Below are 24,035 nucleotides of genomic sequence, written 5' to 3' on the forward strand. Positions count from 1 at the left end.
TGGAGATTAAGAAAGAAACGAAGGCGCTGGCAGGAAGATGCCAGAATTCTACAGCTTGACAAGGTGCAAATTCTCCTCTGGGGTAATAATATAAACATTAATCTCCAGCCGGAATAGGTCACCTTTGGTTTTATGGGGTTTTAAAGTAAAATCCCTTGTTGGATTTAACTTCTCCAAGAGACAAAACAGAAAAAAAAGACTGTCCCAAAGAATAGGCTAGAATCAAGGACATGGATCTAACCAACAAAACAGACCTAATATACAGTCACATGCATTCCCTATTTAAACCCAGAGGATTCTGGTCTCAATTTGAACTTCCAATTGCAGAGGAAGAAAATCTTCTACTGAAAATTGCAAAAGGTTTGGAATTTGTTTAACAACAATGCCTCCTCCCTCTAGCACACACAAAAGCTGAATACAGACAATTGTAAGAATACAGGATCCCCCAATTCCTCACTATCTTCTGAGATAGTTTGACAAACCTGGCTTGCTGGTAAGACACAGCCACCACTGAAAAATTTAAGTTCTTTAAAAAGCTTAGGAATGTTCAACATTAAAAGAAGCGACACAGACAACTGCATCCAATGGTGAAGCAGCAGCAAATCAAAACCACTGTGCTTAGCTTGGAAGTACTGATAAGAGTTGGAAAGAATACCGCAGCTGCAAAGAGAGCATATGCGAAGAAATCAAGATCTCCAGTTTGGCCTGTGCCCCAAGATCTCCATCAGCACAGAGCAATCAAAATACAAAATTTCTTCTCCAGTCCCTTCTGCAGATACATGCCCTCAATCTCTGACTGCCTAATCCTAAAATAATTTATGGTTGTGGTAGCAGGTGTGTGAGGAAGAATTCTGTAAGATAATTGTGACTGGGGGGAAAAAGAAAGGATAAAAATAATCAAGGCAGTTTTGCCAGCCCATGCAGAAGAGAGTCTGTCTTCTTTAAAAAAACAAAACCCATAAAAAATGAAAGGGCGGAAACATTCAAGTGAATCCCCTTCCTGTTGATGGACTGCCAAAAAAACCACTTAACTGCTGCTGTGTCCTCAGCTCTTACTTTCTAACCTATCTTTAGCTGTTTCATTAAGTGGGATTTCCCCAGTTTCTAATATATCTAGTTGGAAACCCTAACCTACCAGCAAAGAAGCAATACAGCTAAGCATTTCTGCAGCAAAAGTGTGTGCATCAAACACTCAAATAGCTCTTTGCATTCATTTGACTTCGTTTCCTCCCTCACTTCCCCTGCATCCAGGACAGGACTGAATATTTGCATCAAAAAGAAGCAGCCACAGTGGGTGGAAATAGCAAATATCAAACAAGTTTAACTGGGTCACCTTCCAGAACTCAAGCAAAAATAAAAAGAAAAACACCAAAATGAAATAAATCAAAAACAAACAGAAAATTCAGAACAAATAAGAACAGCTGAACAAAGCTGAAAACAAGAATCATGCAGATTAGAGCCTAGACGGGCTCTGAATATCTGACACTGGCTTAGCCACCACAGCTGGCTGCTACCAGATACTATAAAACAAAACTCAAGGTTTAAGGTGTGCAAATCATAGCTACACTTCTTCGCCATACAGCTGCTTTGATGGCTGTTTTAAGGGTTTATACTGAAAACATTCACCCTAACGACAAAAAAAAAAAAAAAAAAAAAGCGCTTAGGCAAGATGCAAATCCTCATCCCTCACCACCATGTCCCCATTTTTAACCCCCCAACCACTGCCACTGCTTTTCTATCACACCCAGCTAAAGCTCTTGAATGCTTGCTCATCTTACCTAAACAGCATTTTGTACAACAGTCTTCATGCCATTAAATTAAACAGTAGTTTGCTGCAAGCTGGTCAAGGAAGGCAGTGAAAAATCTGCATGAGAATTGGACAGAGTGGGAAAGGCACTGCAGCAGATGAAGCAGTGGATAGAAAGGAAAGGCTGCAGGAATGCAGGTGCACAGGAAAGGTTCAGGTCTCAGCCTGGGAGTATATTCCCTATCACCCGTAGCACTTGCATGAATTCTCTGTTTTTGCAGCATCTGGTAATGAGAAATGAAGAGATTATCTGGCTGCCTCTGTGGCACTCATCTTGCCAAGAAAATCCCCACCCTACAGGAGAAATCCTTGCTAACAGGATCAAGATGTGCATACTTTCAGTGCAATAAACAGAATCAAGTTCTGTCTTGGTCAGAGGAATGTTTCATAGGCTAGTCTTAAATTTCTCCTCAAGTAACAGTTTAAAATAGAAAATTAATTAAAAACCAGCACAACAAAATATCCCTAAATTATACTCTTCAACAGAGAAAGACACCTTTTTATTGGTTTTTGAAGGATTAAGGCAGAGAAGCAACGTTTGTTGATTCTTCTATGAAGACAACAGAAGTTTTTCCAGTATTTTTTCCTCTTTTTTTTTTTTTTGATGGAAGTGATATTTTCTTTGTGCACCAATGCACTGATTTCCTTCCCTTCCTCAGATGTTCTAGATGTCAAAGCCCACCAGTGCTTGTTCTACAGTTCGCTCAAGGCACTTCACACCCACTTCTTCGAAAAAGTGTTTATAATTCACAGCATGAGGCTTCATAGTCAGACAAGATAACATCTGTCAGTTGCAAAGACCTGAGTACCTTTCCAAAAAAATAAACTAATCTTTCAAGGCTGCAAAAGGTAAGTCATTTTATGGAGAGATAAAGGTGCTGTAAGGTAAAGTGATTTGTCCAACATTACACGCTGGGTACAGACCATGGCAGACCACTCAGGAAACCCAGTTCTCTTGGCACGTCTGGCAGAACAGATTGTGCTTCCCAGGGAATGCTTGGAGAAGAGAAGCATTTACCTTTTTTAAACAAAACAAACCCCCAAACACCTTTCCCTGGTCCAGATCCATTTCTGTTGACACTTAGCTGCTGACAGATGCAAACATTTGAAAACAAAATAAAAGATGTTTCCTGTAGGAAATTCCAAACTTAAAACTCAGACCTTGCGCACTAATCTGCACTGATGTTTTCCTTCACGGTTATCACTTTTGCAGCAGTTGCAAGAGTACCAGCATGGACAAGCCATTTGCAACCCAAGTCATCTAAACCACTAAAGGGGTAAGGAATAAGGGAGAAAACCCCAGCCAAGCCAAATATTTCTATTAACATCACAAGCGAGGGAGGCTGCAGTAGTGATGAGATGCCAGAATGGGTAAACTGTTCAACTCCTGCAATAGTTCTTGACTTTGCTAATACTAGTAGATTTTGAAAACATGTGTCCTGTATGGCTCAAAAGCTGCAGAACATCAAAGCTGCAGCAGGGTAAAAAATCCTCAAGCCTGAATCAGCCATTTAATACCGTTATTCAATATATTTTTTTTTTTAATTCTGCCTCTTCTCAGCACACTTTTAGCAAATTTCTGGGAATCTACCCCTAATTCTGGTTTTAGTCTGTACTTGTTCATTTTGTCATCCCCTCCAAGAAATAATGAAGAGCTGTCTACAGTTTTACAGCTCAGTTTAAAAAGACAAGCTGCAATACAAAAAAAATCAGGTTCTCTCTCACTGCCAAAATCACACTGATCTACATCTTAGATCTACAACCTGTTTTTCATAGAAATTTTACAAAATTATTTCTCTCTTTGCTTTCAAAGATGCCAGTAGCTTTCTGAAACTTAAAGGTTTCTTTCCCTTCCAGGTTAACAGATAGAAATTGCCACTTGGGATCTGTAAACAGCGCCTTTTTTTTAACCTAATTTTGCAGCTTCCTGTAAAAAAAAAACAAACCCTTTTTTACAAGGTTTCATTTCTGAAGTTCATATAATCTCTAATGTACAATGTTTTGAAAAGTCATCCACAAGACAATTATAGCTGTTGATGTGAAACATCCTTGCCACATAAACAGACTATGAATCTTACCACTTTTAAACAGAAATGTGCCAGATAATCTCCATTATTACAGTAGTAACATTGTTAAATTTCAATAGTTTGACTGTACTTTTATGTAAAGTCTCAGCTGAAGCAGTATTGAACATCAGAATAACTTTGCTGGTAATTTATTCCTATTCCAAAGGTTGTAGCCCTACACAGACTTGAATGTGGACAGGTATGTAACAGTGTTAAAAAAAAAATCTAAGTAAAAGAATTATTTAATTACTTTAAAGGTTCTTTAAGTCAAATAAAGGTTGAAATGTCATACTGGTTACCTTTTGAAAGATAATTTTTAACCTGAATGATAAATTCCTCAGAACATTACTGTTCAAGAGTAACTCAAGAGATTATTTAGAAACTATCTCAACCACCAACCTAATTCTCCCAGTGCTGTGAATCCCAGGAAATTTAACGAGAGGTTCATGGTAGAATGAACAACAGTATAAAACTAGGTGGCCTGCAGTACTCTTAATTGGGTGAGGAGCTGCGACGGTGAGATCACCACTACTTTTGCTTCTCCACCTCTCAAAAAACCCAGGAGCTAGGTGTTCCTTTTGCCACAGCAAGGATCAGAAATAAAACCCCACAGCACACAATTGCACTGTCTGTTAAATTATGCATGGGTCAAGCCCTCAGAAATCCCATTACTGTATGTGGAAGCACAGCGGTACAAGGAATGTTGACACCAAGCAGGGCAAGCCCATCCACCATCCCCAGACTATGCTACTTTACAGGATATGTGCATACCCAGGAAGAAAGATTATGAAGACTCTGAGACTAAAGCATAAAAATAAAAAAAATCCAGAAAGCAGATCAAGTGGTGACACCAGCTAAATCAGTGACAAACATTTTAAAAGCATAAAAGAAATTCACAAAGCAAGGACAGAGGAATAACTGAGTTATTCTGACAGCCTTATGCACAGATTTTGTTTTGTTTGACAGGTATAAATAAGCTCTAGCCTCTGACTGAAGGGGAAAAAAAAGCTTTCACACTCCATCAAACAAGCCTAAGAAATAGCTATTTAAAGAAACTGCCAACTAACCCATCTCAGTGTATGTAGTAGAAAATAGCATGTGCTTCATTTTACAGCTAGATTTCAAGAAGTAGGTGTTCAGCAGTAGCTTGGTGGGGAAAAAGAAGCAACCATATAAGGCAACAAAACCAGAATAAAAAAGAATGTGTTTTGGTGAGTTGGGCAGACATCTGTTCTTACCACACAAGGCTTGGCAACTTTCAAATTAGGGGGACCTCAGATTACCCTTTCAGCTAGGCAGTTAACACACAAAGCAAGGTTCCTCACACGTAAGTCAAGATCAGATTTCTTTATATTTACCTGTCTGCCTTCAAAAGCAAGTTAGATGGCAGTTCAAGAAGCTGGTTGTGTTGCACGTCCAGGACTTCCACTTGTGTTCGCTCGAGCCGATCTGGTAGTCTTCCTAACATGTTATGTCCTGCCAGCAGCTTACGCAAGCTACTATTGTAAAACAACCTTGAGAGAAATAAAAAACACCAAAAATAAGAAAAATCTAAACCAAAGAGTTGCTTTGAGAATTTAGGTGCACTATCACAGTTTATTACAAGAAAGTGATTCAGTCAACTGATTAGCAGACATGGTATTAATTACGCACAGATCCAAGAATGTCTTCCCACTCTCCACCAACTTCTTGAAAAGGTTGTTCAGAGACAGGGAAGGAGGTTTAAGGATGATTCAGGAGTGAAACTAGTGAGAGAGGGTTATCTTACTGCACTGTATAAAAAAACATGAACACAGAAGCCTGACAGTAAAGGAGGTAATTGCTAACAATGGCTACAGAAAACTGCACATGTGGGATCCCCTTAGCTAATGGAAGAACTTCAGAAGTGTGGGTGAAATCACCAGTCACCCCACAAGCTTCATAGTCCTCTATTCATCATGTGCTGACTCATAATCCAATGCAATTCCCCACCCTCCCATTTTCCTTTTCTGTTAATACCAGACTAACATAAAGCCTCCTTTCCAGTTCTACAGCAAATGAAATTTATCTAATCGGCTTTACTTTCTTGAGCTTTTACAAGCAATAGATGACCTGGAGTCTCATCCCCCTGCTCCATTTTGGGGGGGGGGGGGGGGGGGGGCTGGGAGAGAAGGGAAAAGGAGAAGAGAGCAATGTAAAGAGACAAAAACAAACAGCTGTTCTGACCAAATAGTAAAGCTAACATTTTCAGTAAAACACATAATAAGGAGTTTAAAATCTGCACCTAAAGACCTCAAAAATGGAGCAACTCTCGATTTTGAACAGGATCACTTCCAGCAAATTAAGAAAAAAAGATTATTCTTCATCTGCCACCTGTCTTACATTCCTGCTACCGTACTGTTTAATCTGGCGAGCCTGGGCATTATGCTGACCTGTTTCAATCAAAGACTCTAAAATTACTCAGCATTAAAGCAAAAATCTTCTTCCCTCTGTTACAATGACCCAAATATACATAAAGAGCCTCCCTGCCCCTTCCCTACAGCACATCAGGTCATCAGATTATTGTGCCAAAATAATCAATGAAGTATGCGGAGTATTTTCCCCTTGACAGATACAGTCATATTCCGTATCTGTGTGCCAGTGTTAACAGTTATCTCAGTCGGCTGCATCGTCTGTGTTATGACCATGGATACAGGTCAACAGCCAGACATATCATTCCAGAAGGCTCAACACAGGGTGAAAAGACTTACCATACAGCAATAAACTTATCTATCATGTTTTCATTATTTAACCATTTTTGTTTCACTCCTCTTTTACTTGAAAATATCTCTGTTATGGATTTGCCTTTCTATTCTATTTCCTTTCCTAATCAATACTGGCTAGTATCAACACCAAACCCATGAAAAAGCAGAACTGGCTGACAATGTCTCAAAAAAAATTTTATCATTTTGGGGGTTTTTTTGGACAGGTGGGGGCAGTGCCATTTTAAAATAACAAAAGTTCAAATCAGGGCAAAAAAATTAGCAATTAGCTTTTTCATGAAAATAAATTTTATAAAATAATTCAGAAGAACTGTGTAAGTGTGTGGGTTTTTTTGGTTTGTTTGGTTTGGGTTTTTTTATTGTTTAGTCTTACTTTACAAGTTACAGAAGCACCAAAGGAACTGGGCTGTCTGAAGGGAGACTGAACCACCAACATTTAACTAAGCAAGCTCTTGATGAGCCTGGGACACCTAGTTCCCAAGCTGGGTGGGGAAACATGACTCTGGGACTGTTCTTCCCCATGGGCAGCTTCCTCATTTGCCAAACTACCACTGGAAGCATTGATGGGATCAAAAAATTCTAAGGACAATCACATTGCTCAGCATCAGCATCTTCTAAGAAACCATGGTTTGGTGAAAGCATTCAACCAATTCCTTCAGTAAGCAACTGTTCAGGAGAACACAATGTTGAATAGAAATAGATCTTTCTAAAAAAATAAGACAAAAAAGGAACAAAAATACATACAGACATCTGTTCACTGGTAGCAGCAAGGTCATTTTGGCAACTCTTAATTGAAGCATTTTCCTTTTCTTTGGGGAATCTTTGGCAACATCAGTTTTATGACAATGAATTGCTCTGCATAGCAAAGACTATGTTTTTTGTTATTTTTCAAAGCAGAAATGGCTGCATTACAGCCAAACCTACATCGTTCCCATTTTCTTTGAGGCAAACATTAGTAAACAGTCTTCTATCTCAACTGCTTCAACTCTTGTCTTCAGGGATTGTTTTTCTGTTTCAAGAGGCAAAAACACATAGCACCAACTGTAGTTTGTTTAGATTAGACACAACCTTCAGCCTTCCAGGAAACTGCTGGTCAGTCAAGGCTTGAACGTTTGTGGTTAGAGTTGCAAGCACCCTCCTAGGAGAGTCCTGCTCACTCCACAGGTTTTCAGAGTGCTATTCCATGTAGAAGGAAAAGCACACAGTGGTGCACATGAATACGATGGGCACCAGTATTTACCTCATACTTAACAGCATAGGTCTATGTGCCCAAGTCACTTCTATTTGAATCCAGACCCAAATTTCCCAAAATTTAACAGACATTCAATGCCTGTGTTTTGAACTGGGCCTTAAAACTGAGCTGACATATTAGGAGCTAAGCTATCTAGACACATACTACAAAGAAGAGTTTTCAAGGATAAACTATTTCCTGGAGTTAATGATAAGAAGTCAGGAGAGACAAGTGGGATGTTGACCATACCTAATTTCAGCTAATCATTAATCTCCCAAAGATATCCGGTATGCCTTGCAGTTATGAAGTGCAAATGAACTTTTGTTGCCCCCACCTTCTGAGTGGGCAGTTTCATTTTCGGTGAAAAAACAGAGGGATTAATAGTCTGCACACTAGCCCATTAGTTTGCTTGGTAAATCTCCTCACATCCTTTTCTGCCCACATTTCTGAAATCTATTCTCTTCCCGCTTCTGACACTAGAACTGCCAGTTTACACCATACCGCACATTCATCTAACCCAGACAAAACTATCCTTTTTTGTTTCTGATGCTCTTTCATGTTGTACAGCTCTGTAAGGAAAATATTTAATAGCTCAGCATATACTAGCTGTCTACAATCTTCAATGGCTCTGCACATCCCCATGCAATTTCACCCTTTGTGCCTAGTATGTTCTCCCTCTTTCTCAACAACTCTTTTGAAGCATACAGAGCAGCCAAGAGTGACAGCTGTCCTCCAGTGAAGTCAGGGACTTAATTATTCATACCAGCATTTGACCAGTATATTCACCTGGTACAGGTGTCTCTAGGAAAAAAAAAAACAAACTAGTAAGAGCTAGTCATTATTTAAACTCAACTCCTGTTTTCTTTCCTGTTCACCTGTTTTCCTATCATTTGTACTTAATCAATTTTAAGTTTAGACTCCTGGAAAAAGAGAGCCTTGTAGTGAAGGCAATCACTCTACTTGCAGGAGTTTGCTAGCTTGATGAGGCTTTACCTTCTCCTCCCAACACATTTTCACTGAAAAGGGGTTGTGAACTGATGTCTCTAGGCACCACTGAAACTAAGTTACAAGATCTGTATCTCTAAAGTGTCATGCAAAGTTATAGCTGTAAATATTTAATATTCAGTATTAAAAATGAAGGGCTTTCCTGCCTGAACAGCCACATGAACAGCTTCAAAACTTCCACCTGGAGTTCAAAGGCACTGTTTTCTCTGCATGAAAGTAAAAGAAGAAAGGCTGGGTGGAAGCTTCAGGCATGACGACACCCCACAAGGTAAAAATAAAATCAAACAAAAGATAAAACGAGCTTGACAGTCACTGAAACAAGCTAAACACTGAATCAGCAATTATTTCTGAATTGCTTATCCTGTTCCACATTGTGCAACTGGTCTGCAAGACTCACCGGGCAGGCAGCTCACGTATCTGATTGTGGCCAACATCCAACACTTCCAGTTTCCTGCTGTCACATACCCACTCAGGCAGGTTTTCCAGGTGATTTCTATGAATAAAGAACAAAGAGCTAAAGAACTAAACGATAATCAAGATGTAAAGGCTATTAAGAATACTGCCTCAAGAGAGGCACAGATACCTTCATGAAATAAATCTGCTCAATAGTATGTTTCGTATGAGACTATCACCCCTCCTTCTCTCAGCGCAGTAAGGTCCTGAGTAAGGTCCTTATCTCCCTAGATGTACAGCCACAAAGAAAATGAAAAAAAAAATGCTGCTTCCAAATTATTGGGAAAGGAGTATTAAGAGCATCAGAGTATCAATGATGCAGTCTCTCCATAAAGAATAAAATTTGTGAGATGCTCCTCAGAAGATATTCACACCCTACACAGTTGAAACACACCTCTTCGGGTTTCAGGATTAAATTTATGGGGGATCACTCTAGCACTCTTCAGCTATCTCACTGAAAAAAGCAAAGGCTTTTATTTTTTTGTAATCTCTGTGAAGTTAAGCATTTTGCTTTTCTTGCATTTGTCTTCACAGAAGCTAAGCCCTCTAAAAAATACATTCTTAGAGGTAAGTTCTTCCAAATATTGCACTGAAAACATGTAGCTAGGCACAGTGAGGCACCCTTGTATCCTGCTTAAAGACAAAAATCAGCATCACAGAACACAGGAAAGATTTTGTGTGTGTACGTTCACATAACTTACTATTTCAGTTAGCATACACAGATGCAAAACTGGGCATCACATAATATTCAGGCACTTGTAGACTTGAAGTTCAGGAACAGGACCCTTAGACAGCACGAACATAAATCTACTCTCATGGTCAGTCATGTATTTGTATCCTATAGTTTATTCATGCAGTAGCCTTTAACCAAAATACACAATAGCAACCCCTCATCCTCAGATAGCTTCCTTTTTGATCTCAAACCAATTTTCCAAATTCCAAGCACACCAAGAAGCTAATGACACCTTACCCATTTATTTACAATGCCATCACTGAACTGAGGCACAAAAAGGGTGATCAAAATCATGCATTCTGCACCAATTTCATTTAGAGCTAAATGGAGAACACAGCTTTACAAAGAATGCTTTTCAATAAATCACAGTTCAGTCACACTTCTGTTACATTTAGGTGCAGAATGCAAGTAACTCATGGTTGATGAAACTTTGAAGTTGAAAGCCACTTGCCAAGGTTAACTCACTAATTGTTATGATCACCCTCAACAGCTTAATCGTGCTTTAAGCAGGCTTTTTAATGAATGAGATTATCACTTCAATGCACAGATGAGTAATTCCTTAAATAAGACAGACATTAAGCATATGTATAAAGTGTTTTCCAGATTCAGTCCCTAAATTGTAAAGCAAACAAACCCACCCCTTTTTCCATTTCTTTCCTCATCTCACCTCCCTCAAGGTGAGAATTACAGATGTGTTCAAACGGCAGCTGCAGACATCCCTGCAGCAACCAAGGCCACAGAGAACACGGATGAGCTGCAGGAGCTGCCGAACTGAAGAGTAAAATATCAAACCATCACCTACGCTGGGCTTGTGACACAGACATTCAGAAAGAAACTTCTGCATATGTCTCTCATTGGTGCACGTTTGACTCACTATGTTATGTCTCTATAAGATAGGAAATGTTTAAATCAGGGAAACACTTTTTCTTCAACTATGAAGCCACATTTTGCTTTTAGGACTGAAAAAAAAAAAGTCAATCTATAAAAAGCAAACAGGGAAGAGCTGGACAGTAGGAAAAAGCCCATTCTTTAACTCTGAAAAAATCAGTCTTCTCATATCTCAAGGTACAATTCCTGTTCCCACTCCCTTACAGTAAAATACTAGTGAATGTCATTTTTCCATAAGCTTCACTGATGTAAATTTTAAAGGCTCAAGAAAAAACACTCTTACCGAGAAATATCCATATAAGCCAGGCAATTGGGAACTGGATACACATCAAGGTGAACAAGTTCTAGGGGGAAAAATACATAAAAGTGGTGATAAAGATTTGCACCTAAATGGCTGTTCCGTAAGAGTTCCTTTAAGCAGCTAACACCCAGAGATATCAGAACAAGTCAGTAACCTAAAAAAATTGAGGATCTGGATCTTTGTGAACTAAGTTTTGTTTCTTTATTGTCTGAGTACATTTGCTCTATTACATTGTACTTGCTATAACAGATACTGCATAACTGATCAGAGAGGAGAAACTGAATGATTTTAAAAGTTTCATGGCAAATTCTCATTTTTCCATTTTTGTCCCTGAGCTGTAACTTCACCTCCATCACCCTCTGCCCAGTACAGTCAGTCACAAACCTGCTCTACTTTTTTTTTCCACTGGTCACTAATGGTACAGGCACAGGAAGGAAGACTCCTCACTCTGGAACAGCAAACTACAGAATACTCCAGAGTCCTCCAGGTCATGTCAAGATTGAGAGCATTTTTCAACACATTACATGAGCCTTTGCATGCCTGTGGAGTTCCTGGTTGCAGGCAGCCTTACAGACCTTCCATATCATCTCAACTACTGTTAGCAATGTTTTATTTTGATTGCTTCAATAATATTCCATATCCTAAGGTTTTTAGGTAGCTAATGCTTAGAATGAAGGTTGAAACAAAACCAGCAGCCATTTATTTAAGCCTATATAAAATCAAGTAAAGTGAAAGTGTAACAAGCATCATGGTTGCTTTGGAAGATAAGACTAAAACAAGATGGCTGCAGGTGTAAAGAGAGGATATCCAGGAGGAACAGCAAGACCAAATAGACAGTTGATTGCAAGATACAGGTTGACTTGGGTTCTCAGCTCACATTGCACAGCACATGCTCAGATTATGTTAACTTTTCTCAGCTACAGAGAGCCTGGCATGAATACTTAATGAGGGCACAGGCTTGGATATCGTTGACAGCCTTTTAAAGGCAGTTCAGACTGTTCATCAAATTCACAGCTCTCTGAGCTTGCATTTTATTTATTCCATACCAAACTACTCCAAACAATAAAAATGGTGGTGAAAACTGAGTATTTTAAGTAATAGCAGCTTCCAGAGACAGATCAAACAAATCCTATTCATGGAACACAGGAGTTACTCAACTGGAAAAGGCTGCATTATTTTTATTACCAAATACAAATTAAGTTACTCATAGATTTTATAGCTTTCTGGCCAGAGTAAACAGCTAGAGATAGTAGCAAAAATATATATTATTTTAGTTTGTCTCACAAATAGCCACTTGTTCAAACTTTCTCAACTCTAGGGAAAAGCAATAAATTCCTTATTTGCCTTAAAGCAACATAGTAATACAGCCCAAAGAACTGACAACTTCAAGACTCCTCCCTGCTGGCATAGAGAGGAATTTCAGCAGAAATTCTAAAATTTTCAGTTTTAAGACCCCCAAATCAGTAGTCCAGTGTTATCTGAAAGTCACTTCTGAAGCTCAGAACTGCCGGTAGCATGACACAGCGCATGTGAAACCCTTTTATCCAAGGGTCATGTCAAGAGCCTCCTTACTCCTCCTGATGATATCCGCTGCACTCCACAAGCATCCCACTGAGAAACAGGTACAAAACCAGAAGTCAGATGACAACACCACAACTGCCCTGAAAACACACTTACCATTTGAGGAAGCATACAGCGCTTTGAGAAAATATCCACTGATTTTGAGGGTCACCAGTTGATTCCGTTCACAGTGTAACACTTCAACATTGTTAAAAACTGTTGCATCCAGCTCCCCAAGTTTGTTGTCTCTGAGATCCAGTTGGGTCACATGATGCAGAAAATCTATTTCATTGACCTCCAATCTCCTAATTGAATTCAGTCTTGCAGACAAAAAAGGAGATTAAGTGTAGTTACGCTGCAACCTCCTGCTAACAAACCAATGCTCATTCTACAATCAGTTGCACTGGATTAAACTAGCATACTTCCAGGTTCTGATCAAGGTTGATTTTAAACATTTTCCCCTTTGTTACGGTATTTTAAAAGCAGGGTGGATCCACTTTGTCATTTTATCCATCATGACACAGAAATGATGACATCAAGCTACTTTCTACACTACTTTGAAATCTACTGATAGGAAGCTCTGCAAGAAGGTAAGTATTACTGTGTCTATAAAAATAAAAGATGATCTAGTTGTTACTTGTGCCAATAGTTTGGAGAAAACCTCTACAGTTCCTGCTGGCCTATCATGAGCATCTGCTGGAAAAGCCTGGCAGATACGACTAACCTGCAGATATTGGGAGTCTCTTGCCTTACTGAAACGACAAACTGGGATATATCAGTTCCCATATATTCACCTCCTCTGTCAACATGTTTCACAGCAAGCAAATTCAGACACCTGAAAATGGGTGCTGAAAGAAAAGAAAGCAAAAGCCCAAGACGAGCGGGTCTGCCAGATGAATAGAACAGGTTTTATCACGTCTTCACTGCAGTACATCAACACAGCCAATACTCAGTAATCTCCCCAGAAGTTACAACTGAATGAGATGATCTCTAACCCAGTAATGTTTGAGACTGCAGAGCACTCCTAAGAGTTCAGTTTCAAATTCCCAGCTCTGATCAGAACACTAAAATCAGTATAGTAACTTCCGCTGGCCCATTAAGCCTACTTAGTGAGGATAAGGTACAACACCTAGAGTTCTGTTGTGGCTCTTGCTTTCGGAGAGCTACCTTCTGTGTAGCAGTTGTGTTTTCAGAGTAGCTCTGTTTTCCAGTTACAAGAAAACAGGTAATATGCTCCCTCCGACACCATAGCCCAATTTTCCTGTTTTCAATTTACAAGCAGTGCTTCCTTCTGATTTCACTGAAGCAAAGCACTCCACTGTGCAGCAAGTACCACTTACAAACACGTTTGACATTTACTATTCCAGGTAGCATTACAAAGAACCACTGTTCACAGCTTGGTGCAGAAAGGATGCGGCAGACAATGAGACGGCTGGAACTGCACCACTGGAATTCACGGTCAGCTCAGCCACAGCATCCCTACTCTGATGCAAATTTATTTATTTATTTGCTTTTAACATACATACATACACAGAGCAGTATATCTTAACCCCACCATAAATGCTTCAGAATTCATCCATCTATTTAAGCCATTTTCTTATCTTATGCTGACCCTTCCTTGACTGCAAAGTCTGACCGCTACACAGCAGTACGGTACACTAAGTTTTAGCTAGAATAGCTTACGTAACTAAACGGTTCCAGAATTCATCATTATTTGGACCTCATGGTCCAGGCACAGAACTGAGCCTTGCCCAGCTGATTGCAGAAGATGGTTTCCCCAAAGAACATAAGAATAAGGAACCACCTCATACCAGAACCATCTATAATAAGGACTCTGATGAGGACATCAATAAAATAGTGTTACTCATGGTGGACTATGCTTTTTAACATACCAATAAGTATTAATACCTATTTTAGTTCTTTCATCTTCACCACCCTTTTCTTCATCTTACACATCTGTAAGATTTCAGACAGAAGCTTTTTGAGTTAGGGAACGCTATTTATACTGTATTAACATTACAGCAACAAGAACTGCAAGAATCATCAGTGTCCCTGGCTCTGTTTTGTTTGATCTTTTGGTGTAAATATTAATTTCCCCCAAAACTCATATTCCTATCTATCAATCCCCCTAAATGCTATCTCTTCCTCCAAGAAGACTGCTAAGTAGACGCAAGTGCTGTGAGTTACCTAATGCTACCAGAAACATGGTTCAATTGGCTAACAACAAGAAATTCATACCTGGGGGCTATTCTGACAGCCAAGGAGAAGACATTTCAACACCAATAATTTAGATGCACTTATCTTTCCCCTCTTTCAAATACCTACCTTAGATCCACATGTTTAATATGAGGCATCCTTTTTAACACCTGCAGGTTCAGGGCATCCATGCAGTTTCCTGACATACAGAGCTTATCCATGGCAGTCAGCTTCTCCAGCACCCCTGGAATGTCGGTGAACTCATTGAAGGACAGGCTCACATAGCTGAGCTGATTCATATGCTCCAATTCATCAGGAAGGGACTGGAGAAAGTTGCCATCCAGCAAAAATGTCTGTAAGCTATTAAAAGCGGGGGAGGGGAAGGGAAAGTGAAGAAAGTGAGTGACCTGATAAATCACATTTCCTTCCTATAAACACACAAATCTGCTGCAGTTACAGTGACATGAAACATGCAAAAGGGCAGAAGAACAAAAATGTTAAGGAATAACACTTTAACATCTGCTACAGAAGACATTGATCAAATAATTAAAAGCCTTGGCAGCTATGAAACGTAGGCTGTGTTAGACAGTTGTATCTTCAAGAACTGTGCCTTGTGTGATGGTTGAAGTACATAAGCAAGGAGATTTAAAGATTTTCTTCACCATGAAGGTGACCCTTGTGTCAAATACTAGGGACTGAAACAGCTTCAAGACACAAGTTTGTTCCCCCTCCATCTGCACCTCACAACTGCTGCCATACAGATCTACAAGCCAGTCTGCTCTGACAAACCCCAGTATGTTTAAACTGTTTCTCATAGCAAGGTTACATAGAGTCATGAACTGCTTATTGCCTTTATTATCAGGCTGTGTACACTAAGTTTTTTAAAAGTACTTGCTTGTGCATCTCGCCTACAACTGCTGGAACGCTTCTGAGGGCATTGCAGGACACGTTGAGTTCAGTCAGGGTTGGGATACTGCAGACTGCCAATGGGAAATCTCCTAAATTATTATTGGAAAGGTTAAGGCTCTTCAACTTGGTGAATCTACAGCGAGATAAGAAAAAATTTAAAAAAAAAAAAGGGTGACACATAAGTGGAGCATAAACCATACAAGTTGCCTTGCAAGATAATTAATACAAATTAAGTTTGGTTGTCTAAATACAAATCACATGCATTTTCAGTTTATATACCCAGAACAACCATGGAAACTACCAGATACTCAAGTTCAACACCACTTGCAAGAGTTCACTCACATTAAGACAGCATAGAGAAACAGGACCTCCTGAACAACATGCTAAATCTATTTCCCATGAGCGTAATAAAGAACAAAACCCTTGCCATCCTTACAGTATGTTGTTTCTTCTGTGACATCTCATCCTGTACTAAAGCATTGCTCTTTTTCTGAACACTCTTCTTGCTAGGAAGGCTAACCTAGTGACACTGGTTACAAGGTGCAGGAATTTCTCAGCATATGGAGCCCACTGTGTGAGAAGATCAGGTTCGAGATCATCTAAAGAATCTGAAGGTGCACAAGTCCATGGAATCTGATGAGATGCATCTGTGGGTCCTGAGGGAAACTTGGCAGGTGAGGTGGCTAAGCCACTATCCATCATATTTGAGAAGTCATGTCAGTCCAGTAAAGTTCCCACTATCTGGAAAAGGGGAAAACACAACCCCTATTTTTACAAAGGGAAAAAAGGAAAACCCAGTGAACTACAGGCCACTCAGTCTCTCCTCTGTGCCCAGCAAGATCATGGAGTGGATCCTCCTGGAAACTATGACAGGACACATGGAAAATAAGGAGGTGATTGGTGACAGCCAACATAGCTTTCACTAAGGGTGAATTGTGCCTGACAAATTTGGTGGCCTTCTACAATGGGGTTACATCATTGGTAGATAAGGAAAGCAAAACTGACATGATCTACCTGGACTTGACCAAAGCACGTGGCACTGTTCTGCAAAACATCCTTGTCTCTAAATTGGAGAAACATGGATTTGATGGATGGACCACTCAGTAGATAAGGAATTGGCTGGATGGTTGCAATCAAAGAGCTGTGGTCAATGGTTCAACATCCAAGTGGAGAGCAGTGACAACTGGTGTTCCTCAGGGGTTAGTATTGGGACCAGCGCTGTTTTAACATCTTTGTCATGACATGGACAGTGGAATCGAGTGCACCCTCAGGAAGTCTGCTGATAACACCAAGCTGTATGGTGTGGTCAACACACTGGAGGGAAGGGATGTCATCCAGAGGGACCTGGACAGGCTTGAGAGGTGGGCCCATGTAAACCTCATGAAATTCAACAAGGTCAAGTGCAAGGTCCTGCACATGGGTCGAGGCAATCCTAAGCACAAATACAGGCTGGGTGATGAGTGGATTGAGAGCAGGCCTGCAAAGGAGGTCTTGGGGGGTACTGGTGGATGAAAAACTGAGTATAAGCCAGCAATGTGCACACACAGCTCAGAAAGCCAACTGCATCCTAGGCTGCATCAGAAGAAATGTGGCCAGCAGGTCGAGGGAGGGGATTCTCCCCCTCTGCTCCACTCTTGTGAGACCCCACCTGGAGTACTGCCTTCAGCTCTGGGGGCCCCAACATAAGGACTCATTTGCTTGAGTGGGTCCAGAGGAGGCCACAAAGATGATTGTGGACTGGAGCACCTTCCCTACAAGGACAGGCTGAGAGAGTTGGGGTTGTTCAGCCTGGAAAAGAGAAAGCTCTGGGGAGACCTTATTGTGGCCTTCCAGTACCTAAAGGGGGCCTACAGGAAAGATGGGAAGGGATTCTTCATCAAGGAGTGTAGTGATAGGACAAGGGTTAATGGTTTTCAACTGAAAAAGAGTCGGTTTAGATTAGACATAAGGAAGAAATTATTTTCTGTGAGGGTGGTGAGACACAGGAACAGGTTTCCCAGAGAAGATGTGGCTGCCCCCTCCCTGGCAGTGTTCAAGGCCAGGTTAGACGGGGCTTTGAGCAACCTGGCCTAGTGGAAGGTGTCCCTGCCCATGACAGGAGCGTTGGAACTAAATGATCTTTAAGGTTCCTTCCAGCCCAAACCATTCTATGATTCTATTTGAACACTAAATTTTTGTGGTGTAGCTGAGCTCCATTCATGTGAGTAAATACTGCCTTTCAACCAAAAATTCTCATTAGAATAGGCTGGTTTGAATACAACTGGGAAATTGGATGAATTAAAGCAGAACTTAGCAAGACTTCTGTTGTGACAGAGGCAAATTCTTATGCTTTCAATTAGGTATGATGTCAAAGCTCACAGATTTCAAAATTTTGACCTTGGCATATCATGGAACTATTAAAAGATCCTTAGTTTATCACACCAACAAAGCAACTTGCATGTATTTTCCTTATTAAAGATGACCAAGACTGTTTGAACAAAAAACTCAAGAAGGGAACAATCCAATTAGCCAGCCTGAATGTTCAGCAACATTATTAAGGTTGCCTAACAACCACTGGGAGGTATGCCTAAAGGCAAGTAAAAAGATGAATGAAAAGATCTGTGTCAGATTCCATAGATGGGAGGAAGTTTCTTTTCTGGCATGGTTTACACTGGGACATTTTATTTAGACTTCATTTTCCTTTTGTTAGGGCTTTGTGCAAGCAGGCTTTTATATAACACAGCGACAGAAGCAAAACTGCACCTATGAACACTGCTATTCCACACAAAAGTAATCTCTGACAGCATGTGCCAGTGCACCCATAGCCTCCACATCAGCCCAGCACATTCCTGCCTCAAAGCACGCACTTTGTCATTCCCCTGACCAGAAATCACAGAAAATGTATCAAGCATTAAAAAGTTAAAAGTTTTAACATCAAAAGACTCTTAAAATCCCTTACCAACTACCACAATCAACTGGCACACACCTTCAGTATAGCCTAAATCTAACTCATGTCATTGACTAAAACTCAAGGTAAGCAGCACCTTCATATCACATTTCAATGGAGGTTGTAAGTTAAGTGTCAATTCTACCCCAAAAGACAGGCTGTAAACATAGTTAACATTTACCCAGGCTTGCAGCAAGCAATGGAATGCTCTGCTCTCTACTGGTATTTTGGTGCAAAGATGGCAGGGAAAAAAAAAAAAAGGAAAAATCATGGCCAGAGTTACTGTGCCATGCTGGAGGCAGAAGTTTGGAACAGAGTTAGATGGAGACTAAATGAAATCTTGCAATCAAATTACTGCTGCAGGGTAAAAAATGCTACTGTGCAAAAACAATGACTAATATATCTCTAGAGGGAGAATTGTAAAATAAAAAGGAGGCTAGGGTAAGCCAGCTGATGTTAATGAGGGATGCTATCCAGAAAAAAAACACCACAACCACCACATTTTGAACACTTTAGCTTCATATTCCTCTTTTTTGAGAGAAAGGGCTTAAAAATTTTGATCCTAGAACTGAAATGCACAATCCTGCATTTATCTTGAAGATAACTGCAGACTATGCAATCAATCCACCACAGAATCACCCCAAATTTCAAGGCAGTGTAACAGCTGTCCCACATCTTTCTCAAGGTCAACTGAAAATACAAACAAGAGTGCTCTAAATAGCATTTTTTTTTTTCCAGTACTTCAGTTAAGTGCAAAAATAGTAGTGAAGACAGGAAGATTAAGTCAAAGTAACTAAGCTGCTGGAGAAACATCAAAATGCAACCATTTCAATTTTCAAGTCAGCCAAGAAAAAAGCATTAACTCATTTAATAAGCAACACTAAGACTGCAGCCTTTACCTGTGCCACTCTAGAGTCCCAGAACAAGTGTCTTGGCGCTTTTGCCCACTAAACTACAATCTGCTAGAAGACCCCAAACACAATCTTGAGGTAAAATTTCAGAATATCAAGCTAATAACAGAGGAAAGAGGACTGGGAGTGGGGTGGGGGGTGGGGTGGTGGTGAAGGAAGTTAAGTAGTACATTAACTCCAACGCAGGGTTCAGCTTCAAGGTTTTCTGTGCATGTTCTTATGTGTAGTTGTTCTAGGTCAAAGAGAAAAATAAATAAATCACACCCTGCCCCCCTCAATGTATCTGGATTACATCTCTATTATCCTAATGTGCATTTTAATGTGTGTTTATTTAGGGTCTTCTGTGAGTAATCCAATTACTAAATACACAAACTGAACTGGTTAACAGGTCTATATAGTATGTAAGGGAAGATGAGTAGTATATCCAGTATTTGATATACTCATACAGAAGCTAAAAATGCATATGTAAGTGGATGTTAAATAATCCACAATGGAGAGTTCATTGTTAAATCACATTTAAAGAAAAGATGAAAGACACCATAAGCTTAAAGTTAAAAGATTAAGACAGCTAATAGGAATGAGATATTTTCTTCCCTCTTTGTAAACATGTTAATTTACCAAATGCTAAACTTGCTTTTCTTCTCATTGAAGCGCTGTCAAGTACAGAACATTACTAAGCCAAACTAGCAGGTATTTGCTCGAAGTTACAACCTAAGTGTACTTCTCATCTTTGGTCACTCACTTCCCACTACCCACATCCCAAATAGGTTGGTGCACCTTCATTATGGAGCACTGCCATACTGCACATCTCAAATGCTGAACTGTGTACAGAGCTTCTTGTATCTAGATTTACAGTCAGTAGCACCAGTACCACTTGTAGCATCAATATAAATAAGGCAGAGGTATTTTAAAGACTCAAGTTTTCTGTTACTGCTGAGTTTGTACACTGTCAAGCTTTAAATAGATTTCACAAAGCAACATCTTCGCTATTTTCTCACTTTACTCTTACCAGAAGTAGAGGCACACATTGATGTTGCCCCCACGGCATTGCTAAAAAGAAGAAAAGGCACAACATTGGTTTAGGCATGACAGTGTAACAATCTCATGTCATGTCCATACATATGCTTTCCTTCCTCTTCTCTCTCCTTCCATGGTTCTAGAATGTTATCTGTTAAAAAAAGTCAGCCTGAGGAACAGCATCTCTCAACACACTATTCAGCTTACTAAACTTTCTATTGTAATTACCAATATATAAACAGTCATTTCTCTGACTAAAATTAGTCTTACTTTAAGCTAGAGCAAAACGTTGACATGTCAACCCTTGGGTTTAAACATACAGTATGACCAAACACTAACTGCCATAATTGAGTCAAAAAAAGCCCACTTAATCCTGAAGCTGCCACTTCAGGAGTGATTTTAGTTTGACATATGCAAAATGAGGAGAGGGACTAACAAGAGAAGTTAGTATCATGGCAAAGCAACGAAATGACAGGCTAATTTCAAATTCAGATTACCCAATGTACGCAGCAGAGGAATTTCCATTACACAGTGCAGCATTTGTGTTCTGCTATATTTGGAGGGGGGGAATAGTATATTTGAGTTGGCCATACACCATCATTGAACTGCAGCCATAACAGACTTGTCTGACACAACAAATCTTGCCCTACTCTCACCAAAAGCAATTAAAATTAAGTATTTTACTACACCTGAAACAGAAGACACAACTTAATAAGGGACTCAGTATTAGGAATGTGATTGTTTTCCTTAAACTATCTCCAGTATTTGGGCTGTCTCATGACTATGCTGTGGTTACATCATTTCAAGCAGCAGCATAATTGTCCCTCAGCTTCAGCACCATTTCTGAGCAGATCCATGGCACTTGCCTAGTAGCATAGTGGCAACCATTGGAAGTAAACTACAACTTGCCACCTTCATGAATGTCTGCTACTTTATCCACTAATTTAATCATGAAGAGAATTTCCACATAAACCCGACACACCAATTTCCTCCTTGGAAACAAAAGGCCCAATTTACTGCCTCTGCAGCTGCATCAGATTCCCCATCCACAGCCTTACTGCCTAAGGGAGCAGCTAGCCTGGTGCCAGAAATACTGTCATAGCATTTCCCTTCTCAGAAAGGTGTCATTGTAAAAGGCTTATAGTTAGACAATTAAACAAACTATTCCAGGTCTCTTGCCCTGCTAAATTTGTCGAGACAGCTAAACAAAGGTAGACTGTTTCTGCAACAGCTAGGGAGATTCACTTGGGTGCTGCAGGTGAAGGTTTTGCATGGAAGAGTTTTCAATAGATAATACAGAGAGAAGGAAGGAGGAGCTCTGCTGGTATTTTCCAATCCATTTCTCTGGACAAGACACTCCTGTTCATCCAGAAACTACATAGCTCATGTCACACCGCAATGAACAGATGGAGTAAATCACTTAGTTTGAGGGCAAAGACTGATCCTGGTCAAGTCAGAAGAAACTTGAACAAATTCACCCATTAATTATCAATTTGACTGTTAGCTGAACGAATAAATGAAAACATGCATTTTATTTGATTGTTTATTTCCTTCCTCTTTTTTAAACCCCATGGGGGGAAAATAAAAAATTAAAAAAAAAAAAAAAAGAGAAAGAGCAGACTTCCTCAGTTTTGGTATCTTCACTACCCTTTCTGCCAACACACCAGGAACAGTCATCCTGATATTTCTGCCCTCTACTTGCATTTGAAACTATAAAAAGGCACAACAATTCTGGCATAGAGACTTGTGTCTATATACCAAAATTAATTCATAGATTGCATTAAAAAAAAAGAAAACAGACTGCACTGCTCAAAAAGGAGTAACCCTAAATCTAGGCAGTTATTTTTCAAAGTATAAAAATAATCACAGATGTTAAGTCAAATTCAGACTACTTCCAAACTCAGGACAACAATAAAGCTTTTATGCTACTACATAGTTGGTAAAACCACCATAAAGACAAGAAAAACAAAATGTATGTTTTGTTAGTAGAAATAATCTGAATCTACATTACTGTAATTTGCAGTTCTCAATTGCTGCACAACATACTTAGTGCACACTTCATTATGAGGTGGAAAGATTATCCTCAGAGAAAGAACAAAATTCCTAGACAGTAAAAAATACATTCTCCCTTCCTATACTGGAAATTTATATTTGAAATACAAAAACATTAGCTAGGGCTGGGATTCCAAACTGAAACATGTTTAAATACCTGAAAAGAGAACCCTTACTTTAGAAGCCATATCAGAAAGTAATAAACAAGTAAATCTGAGTAAGCTGATACACAATAACTGGATTCCATAAATGTGTTTCCAATTTTCTGAAACATTACTTGGAAGAGATACCGCTGTACTTTGCCTAATAGTTCCACTAAAAAGAATCCAATTAATAACTGCAATTTCTACTTTTAGACTACACTATTTTTAAAAATGCTATTTCATAGCATGTTTTAGTGCCATCTATTTTTCTCCTACCGGTATTAAGGAGGTCACCGTTCCAATTTAAACAATCCAAAAAATCAAATGTATTTCAGGCATTGAACCAATTTTACAATCTTCCTCACTTGGCCACTTGTAGCAACTTCCTTCTTCAATTTATTTTTCTTTAATCAAATGTCACTGATTTTGCCAAGTATTAACATGAAGGTACTTTCTTGAGTTTAGAAAAGTACACAGAAGCTACACAGAATATAGTCATTAAGATCCAGAAAGATGCACTAACAAAACTAAACTCTTCCTTCAACGTCTTCACAAGCTGAATGAAACAAAAGCAGTGAAGTTACATAAACAATATATTCCAAGTGTCTTCTTTAGTATTATAAAGAGCAAAAAAATATTTTAAGGCTACATAGCTGAGAAAATAAAGGTAGCACCAGAACACAGTATAAACATGGATTGTGTTTGCTACTAGTAGGTTTCTGGTTGTCAATATCATGCCAACTTCTCCTTCTTGCTCTACTGCTTAGATGGCTATGTTTCAGTCTTCAGCTGCAAGTGAAAGAGAAGAAACGACTATAAAAGTAAGGTTCCCTGGCTCTGAGACCATCAGAGTGTGAGAGAAAGCTCCCAGCATCTTCCCACACTGTGGGGCACTCCATTCCTTGCGGTAGCACACTCCCCACGTTAGCTAGATTCATTTAAATAACTTCAATAACTGTGTACATTTAAAACCAAATGTCTTTCTAGAACAGCATCTCCAAAAAACCAAAACCAAAACTAACCCCTCCCCAATCCACACGAAACACCTCACCCCCCACCCCAAAAAAAAAAAAAAAAAAAGGGGGGGGGGGGGGAA

General features: G+C 39.6%; 1 protein-coding gene across 2 annotated transcripts in view; it reads right to left on the minus strand.

Annotated features, from left to right (window-relative positions):
• PHLPP1 (PH domain and leucine rich repeat protein phosphatase 1) overlaps window positions 1-24,035 on the minus strand; it is a 106,709-nt gene that overhangs the window by 20,782 nt on the left and 61,892 nt on the right. For both annotated transcript variants that reach the window (XM_026842339.1, XM_026842341.1), the window contains exons 5-10: window positions 15,877-16,023; window positions 15,111-15,341; window positions 12,903-13,105; window positions 11,208-11,268; window positions 9,248-9,343; window positions 5,232-5,387 (exon numbers count right to left, since the gene is read on the minus strand). In XM_026842339.1, the coding sequence (XP_026698140.1) occupies window positions 5,232-5,387; window positions 9,248-9,343; window positions 11,208-11,268; window positions 12,903-13,105; window positions 15,111-15,341; window positions 15,877-16,023 (894 nt within the window). The remainder of the gene's footprint in view (window positions 1-5,231; window positions 5,388-9,247; window positions 9,344-11,207; window positions 11,269-12,902; window positions 13,106-15,110; window positions 15,342-15,876; window positions 16,024-24,035) is intronic.

The sequence above is a fragment of the Athene cunicularia genome (genome assembly GCF_003259725.1).
Source record: "Athene cunicularia isolate RWA chromosome 2 unlocalized genomic scaffold, athCun1 chr2_part1, whole genome shotgun sequence".
Taxonomy (NCBI): domain Eukaryota; kingdom Metazoa; phylum Chordata; class Aves; order Strigiformes; family Strigidae; genus Athene; species Athene cunicularia.